At 35.6% G+C, this 7,308-nt stretch overlaps 1 protein-coding gene across 1 annotated transcript; it reads right to left on the minus strand.

Moving 5' to 3' along the window:
* Positions 1-266: 266 nt before the first annotated feature.
* LOC145605822 (ABC transporter C family member 10-like) lies at positions 267-6,759 on the minus strand. The gene is made up of 12 exons (XM_081661889.1): positions 6,738-6,759; positions 4,047-6,127; positions 3,526-3,846; positions 3,354-3,440; positions 2,580-3,158; positions 2,327-2,491; positions 1,906-2,200; positions 1,585-1,799; positions 1,201-1,506; positions 1,009-1,072; positions 691-930; positions 267-597 (listed from the first exon to the last, which is right to left on the minus strand). The coding sequence occupies exons 1-12, from the start codon at positions 6,757-6,759 to the stop codon at positions 473-475; spliced, it is 4,500 nt and encodes a 1,499-aa protein (XP_081518015.1). The 3' UTR covers positions 267-472.
* Between the last annotated feature and the right edge of the window lie 549 nt (positions 6,760-7,308).

The raw sequence follows: 7,308 nt of genomic DNA on the forward strand, positions 1-7,308 counted from the left end.
AAAATTTATAACTAATGAAGTAGAATTGACGAACTATACATATTTTTTAAGCACAGAGCGACGCATGTCAGGTTGTAGATTAAGCGTCCTTTGTTTATTTATATTTATAGATTATAGAAGATATATTGGTAAAAGTTTCTTAAAATTATATGGAACAATCATTTAAATACGCTATACGGCCACAAAAGGACAGTGAAACAATTTACGAAGTATTATATACGGAGGGAGTATACAGTAAGATTGATATAGTATCTGTCTGGTGGAAGGTTAAATCAAAAGTTATATAAGCTAATAATCAAAACATTTGTGTAAACATTCAAATCATTCAATTATAATTCCAGATATAATCATAAAGACAACTATGTGTGCATTAATCATGAAGCTTTTGAATCACATCATGAGTTAGTTAAACAACTTTTCAAAACTGTTAATGCCTAAATGTTACAAGAAACTTAGAACTAATAGACAAAGCTCACTGCTGATCTTTGAACATACTCACATTTTCAGCATATGACCAGTACTCCCTAACGAGTTTCCCAAACAATGAATCATGCTTGTTTATGAGCTTTGCTGGCTCGTCGAACTCTATTGCTTTCCCTGTGTAAAATATACCACTTTTCATTAGTTCCGAAATATTTCATCTTTTCATAAGTAAGGCGTTATGTTTGTAAGAAATAAGAAGAAACTCACCGTCACTAATAGCTAGAATCCGTGTGCAGTCCATTACACTTGGTATTCTATGCGCCACTGTAACAACTGTACTATCACTAAATTCTGTTCTTATGGTTTTATGGAGGATTGCATCGGTGGTGTTATCAATGGATGCAGTAGCTTCATCTAGAACTAGTATCTTCCTCCTCTTCAGTAAGGCTCGTCCTAGACAAAATAATTGTCGTTGTCCCATGCTCCAATTTGATCCATCTTGTACAACTGCATACCAAAATCACACCATTACTATATTTTACTCATTGAGAATGGAAATTTCGTTACTTTTTTTATTGGTGATACCTGAGGAGTTTAGGCCGCCTTCTTTGTCCTGAACAGCTTCTCGGAGATGACACTTCTCAAGAACCTTTTAACACATGTAGAAGAATCCCTTGCAAGTTAGAATGGGAAACTATAGCTTTGTTGTTTACACTTTAAACTAAATTTAGGAGATGACAGAAAAATATGAAAATGTATGCTTTAAATGCACATCACCTGCCAGATCTCTTGGTCTGTATGCTGTGACAATGGGTCTAGATTGTGGCGAACTGAGCCACTAAAAAGTGTTGGGTCTTGAGGAATTATGCTAAGGTGAGATCTAAGATCATGAAGCCCAATGGTGCAAATGTCTATTCCATCTATGATGATCTTTCCCTCAGAAGGCTCCACCAAACGAAACAATGTGCTGATAAGGGTTGTTTTCCCACTTCCGGTTCTCCCAACGATCCCAATCTTGCTATCACCTTCAAAGATGCAGTTAATCCCTTGAAGAACCAGTGGACCATTGGGTCTATATTTAACCTGTGAATATCACAATTTTTTTTCTGAAGTTATGTTCTGGCAGTTGACAAGCTTAAAATAAGTGTAATTCAAGTTTACCTTCAATTCACAGAATTCAATTTTCCCAACATCAGGCCAATTAGGAGGAGGTCTATTTTCTTGAATTATTTCACATGCTTCTTCAGGGATGTGCATGTACTGCTCCAACCTTTCGGCTGAAACTATCATGTTGGCCAGCATGCACTGGTTTTGGACAGAACTCACAAGATAGATATTCAAGGAGAGACCATAGGATAGTGCCATCCCAATAAATCCTGTCACGAGAACATCATCGAATAAAAATGTAATAAAAGGAATCGCAGAATAACAAAGATTAACCAATCTGTTTTCGTGGTTTTGAGAAGTGAGAAACTAACTAACCAGAGTTGGCTTCACTGAAAGGAAGCAGAGTCAGTGCAAGAGCGGAGCATGAGAGAATAACTGCACATAGCATCTCCAAGCGTTGTATCAGCCATTCATTGGAAGAAAAACTGTGAAAGAAAGGGTTGGCATTGTTGTCTATAAGCTCTACAGCCTTTGAGAAGTATTGATCTTCCTTGCCAAAAGCTCGTATTGTGGTGGCTCCCGAAATGACCTCTGCAAGATTGCTTGCTATTGTGGACTTGGTAGTTCCATTGATTCGCATCAGCTCTTTTGCTGATGCAAAATAGTATTTCTGTATACATGTAATGTAATTAAATTCAAGTTTCAGTATCTTAACAGGATCAAAAACTCCTGCTAGAACTTTTCAGACTATACCAGAAAATAGTTTCCAAATTTAATGTGTAAAATTTGGAGGTACCTGTAAGAGTATAGTCAGATACACCACAGGCACAATGATAAGCAAGACTTGCCAGGTCACGATAGCCAGGATACCAAAGCTAAAGAAAGCTGTTAGTGTAGATGCTAGGGCCATGCTTACCATCATGGCTACATCAAGGTCAATGATACTTATGTCTGAAGATACCTACAGGAAAATATAAGATAAAAGGTTAGCCTTCCATAATTGACAAAGAATGCTCAACCTTTGCTTAGAGATAGATTAATAATCTTACCCGACTGAGTATCCTTCCTAGGGGAGTGGCATCAAAAAAGGACATTGGTGCTCGAAAAAGGGAGTTCAGCAAAGTGGTAAATATTGCTCGTGATGTGTCAAGACCAAGAGAAACAATAGAAAATGATCTTACGAGCAAGAAAATTCCCACACTACATCCTATAATTGAGTACACTGTCACCAATTTCACTTCACTAACACCATAATTTTGAACATTATTGGCCAACCAATAACTTTGTATAGACTGCCCAAGAAGAAATAAGATATGGGCTAAGACTGCCAAGGATGAGTATAAGAAACCTCTTCCATGACTAAGGTACTGTATATAAGGCTTAAAACCTTTGTCTCCTGTTTCTCTTTCTTCTTTCTGAATCAATTGATCACCTAAGGATGCATGTGCTTTGTCCTGATTGAAATTATCTCTTTCATCATTTTTCAGACTCGGGACAGATCTACTCTCTTTACAATTGTCAGACTGCATTGAGTTGTTCTGCGCATTGACTAGATTTTGGAACTCAAGGCTTGAAGTCATCAGTTGTTCATAAGTGCCTGACTTTATAATCTGACCTTCAACCATCAACTGCAAAAGAAAAAAAAAACAAAAGATACTTATACAAGATCATTTGCTTAAGTCGAAAAACTTTATATCCTCTCTCTTTAGTTTGTTCATTTGCCTTTTTAGTTTCCACATATTTTCTTTATCTTTCTATAGATTAGAGCTGAGGATAAAATGGAACGATAGTCAACGAAAGATATGAACTTATTAAAAACTAACCAATATACAGTCAAATGTAGGTAGAAAGTCAACTTGGTGAGTGACTAGCAGGACAGTCTTTCCTGCCAGAGCTCCCATGACATATCTCTGCAAAAATTGTTCAAGTTAGTTAAGTAATAAAGGTGTTTTTACTAGAACTAAGCAAAAGGAAAGGGAGCTTCTTTTCTATTACATTGAATAGACTAGTCGCGGTGTGAGCATCAACAGCGCTGAATGGATCATCCAGGAGGTAAAGATCAGTATCCTGATACAAGGCGCGTGCTAGTTGCACTCGTTGCTTCTGTCCACCACTGAGGTTAACTCCTCTTTCCCCAATTACTGTGAGATCACCACATGGAAGCATGTCTATATCTTTTAACAATGAGCACCTTATAAGTGTATCTTCATATCTTTGATGATCCATGTAAGAACCAAACAGAATATTATCTCTTATAGTCCCAGTTTGAATCCATGCTGTCTGAGAGACATAGGCAAGCTTTCCATAAACTTGCACCTGAAATACCAGAAGCCAATCAGTAATTAAATCTCACTTAGCTTACAGTGCAGTTTACACAACATACACGCGATAATAATTTAGTAAAAAAAAAAATTGATAAGCCGTTTGATTAAAGCCTGAATCCTATTTTTTTTCTTATATAAAACTCAGTAAGAATAAATAACAAAATAATAATAGTAAAGAGAATAGGGCCTTACAGTGCCATCAATGCTTGGAACTTCTCCAAGAATGGCTGCCAAGAGTGTGGATTTACCGGCTCCAACCTCTCCACAAATGGCTACCTTCTCTCCAGGTTTAACAAGTAGATTTACATTTCTAAGGGTTGGCTTTAGTGAGAAATCCCATGAAATTGCTGTGCTTCTGATATCTATAGACTTCTCTAGCTCCTTCCCTTTCTTCCTCTGCTGGATATGTTGATTTTGCAATTCAGCCGCATCAAGAAACCTTATGATTCGGTCTAGTGATACACTTGCCTGTATATATGCTCCAGCAACATCCGGGATTAACCTTACAGGTTCCTGAACTATTCTCAAAGTAGCTAAAAATGTAAAAACATTACCGGCATCCAAAGGAATTCCTAAAAAACAGCATGCCCCAAATGTAGCTATCGACATCAATATTGGAAATGACCAGAAGAGAATCATATAGTACCCTTTCTGTAGAAGCACAGCTGCTAGTGACCTGAACTCAATTTCCCTCAAGTTTTCGATGCCTTTCTTGAAATGGTTTTCCCAAGCATAAACCTTCAGCACCTTCATTGTCACCAAGGCTTCAGTTATGGCCCCCAACCTTTTATCCTGTTCTAACATAAGCTTTGTTTGATATTTATGTTGTAATTTACCTAAGGGAGAGTTTCCAAGTACTGCAATAACAACTATCACTAATGCCGCAATTGTTGCATTCCCAACACAGTAGTAAATGATCACCAAAGCAATACACATTTGGAGAACCACAGTCCATATCTGATGAAACCAGAAAGGAAATTCACCAATTCTGTAAGCATCAACCGTGACATAGTTCACTATCTCACCAGGAGTGTGACTCGTTTTAGCATCATTCGAGAGTCTGAATTGCTTGGCATAAACAGCTGCAGATAACATCGATCTTATCTGGAGTCCAATCAATCTAGTCCTAAAGCACCATTGCCTCTCTGACAATGATTCTAAGCATTTTGTGAATAAAAGCAGAAAAGTGATTGCATAGCCTTCATATTTAAATCCCCTTTTCCCTTCAGCTATATCAATGAATGCTTTGAGAAAAAGAGGCCCAGTTGATAGAGTAAGCACCTTAACCAATGCAAAAGCCCCAGAAATCATTATGTCATTCCATTGCCAAGAAAATATGGAAGCAGGACAGATTGAAGTTGATCCCTTTTCTTTACTATTGCTAATTTTCTCCATAAAATCGCGATAACAGGTTTCTGCTTGATCAGCAGTCCTAAGTTTAGGAATATCTTCATCCTCAAGAATTTTCTCCTTTCCCAATTTCATCAGTGGATTTAACCACCAAAATGACATTCTACTGAAGAATCCAGCTTTCGAAAACAGACTTTGGTTTATATCAGTTGTATAAACATCTTCATTATCAAGCAAAGGTACACTAGACTCATGTAAACAAACTTTCGATTCTGATTCAGATTCTTGCTTATTAATATGCTCTTTAAAGACATGGAAAAATAACAGAATAACTCCAGGAAACAACAAAATATCAAAGATGACCTTAACATGTTTCACTCTCCTAGAAACAATTACTTCATAAACAGAAATTGCAAACAAAAATGCAGCATATAATCCAGAAAAAGTGAAACATATCTTAAACAAGGTCAAGTGTGAAGCAAATGACCTTCTGAAGCTCAGAATCAGACTCAGAAACAGCCAAGTAAAACCCTGAAAGAGCAGAACCAGCCATCCATGCAGGGGCAAAACAGTCTTTTCAGTTCTTATCTTGTCTTCCAAAACCCATAAACCAAGAATTAAGTGTGCTAAACTCAGAACAGTATTTACAGCAGCAGAAAAAATGTTGAATGCAGAAGTTGTATTCTTGGTAGTAGGGGTGGATAAAATGATGAACAAAAATAACAAAATGAGCAACAAATCAATGGAGATTACTATGGTGTGGTTTAAACATGAATTTGTATTAAGTGTTGATGCAAAAAATGTGCCAAAACTCTCATATGGGTAGGCTGAATTTCCACAGTAATTTGCCCAGAAATTGTTACCCATTTTACTGATATTTGGAGATGGGATTAGAAATGAGTCAAAGACAATAATGATTAAAGCTTCATTAGGTTGAATTTACTTTTCTTTTTTTTTTCGGGAAAAAGAGTAGGGGTATACGTACAAAAAGAAAATGAATGGTAGGTTCATTTTACTACGTGTTTATGGACTATAATAAAGAAAATGAAAATCACTAATCAAGTAATCAGAGATAACAAGACAAACCAAATAAAGAAACAAAATGGGAAAATAACAAAAGTGAAAAGTTGAATAGAAGCTAATGTTACCACCACAAATGTAATGCACACACGTTGCAATTAGCCAATTAGATGTTAGTTCCAAGATGGAAGGTCCAATGCCAAAACCAAATTGTACTCTCATTATTTCATTAGTCAATAAATTACCACTAAATAGTAGTATTACAATTGACTTAGGGTTACTAAAAGACAAGTGATTAGTAAATATTAATACGAGTATGAGATTTAATGACTTAATTAGTGACTTAGTGGTGCCACATGCTTAACTAACCAAAAAAATAGAATGAGTTCATTTCATATTATGTCCAACAGTTACTAAAAACAATTGAACGATTACTACATATTATGTTCAACAATTTTTTTTCTTTCCTTCGTAAAATATTATTTTGTACATCTTTCTCCTCATCACATGTACCTTTATCTTCCTCTCTCTCCATACTTTGTGTAATTGTGTTTTTTTGGAGTAGCGGATAATTGTCAACTAGATGAAGGGCCTGTTCTCTTACGTTGAAATTCAGTTCAGTTCAGCTCCTAATTTCCTTCTCTTATAAAATATTCATTTTAGTTCAGTTCAGTTCAATTCATTTCAGCTGAGTTCAGTCAATAAGAACAAGCCCGAAGTTTGACTTAACATATACAATTAAATATATATGATCTGATCTAATTTTTTTTACTCTCTCTGTTTTCGAAAAAAATCTTTGATGTTTTTACATTGTTATTATTATTAAAATAAGATATTTCACTCGATGTCAACCAGAAATAAGGAATATACAAGAAGTAATGAAGAGGATTACAATATTACTTTCCATGGCTTTAGATTAGACTCTATTTTCAAGTGTATTAAAATAATAAAAAAAAATAATAAATAATTAAACTTATTGTATTCATCATATCATGTGATGTAGATCTTAATTAATTGCTCGTCAGGCTCATCATTAAATCACGATTGATAAAGAAGCTTTTTAAAAGAAATTGGAGAAGAGTTT

The sequence above is a fragment of the Chenopodium album genome, chromosome 2, assembly GCF_948465745.1.
Source record: "Chenopodium album chromosome 2, dcCheAlbu1.1, whole genome shotgun sequence".
Lineage (NCBI taxonomy): Eukaryota > Viridiplantae > Streptophyta > Magnoliopsida > Caryophyllales > Amaranthaceae > Chenopodium > Chenopodium album.

What these genes read in the sequence shown, in the direction of transcription:
- LOC145605822 (XM_081661889.1), bottom strand. Translation starts at nt 6,759, where the DNA reads ATGGAGAGAGAGGAAGATAAAG. An exon ending in TTCCAAGCATTGATGGCACT is followed by an intron (nt 3,847 to 4,046) that starts GTAAGGCCCTAT and finishes CTGGTATTTCAG; the next exon opens with GTGCAAGTTTATGGAAAGCT. An exon ending in GATTCTAGCTATTAGTGACG is followed by an intron (nt 598 to 690) that starts GTGAGTTTCTTC and finishes TATTTTACACAG; the next exon opens with GGAAAGCAATAGAGTTCGAC.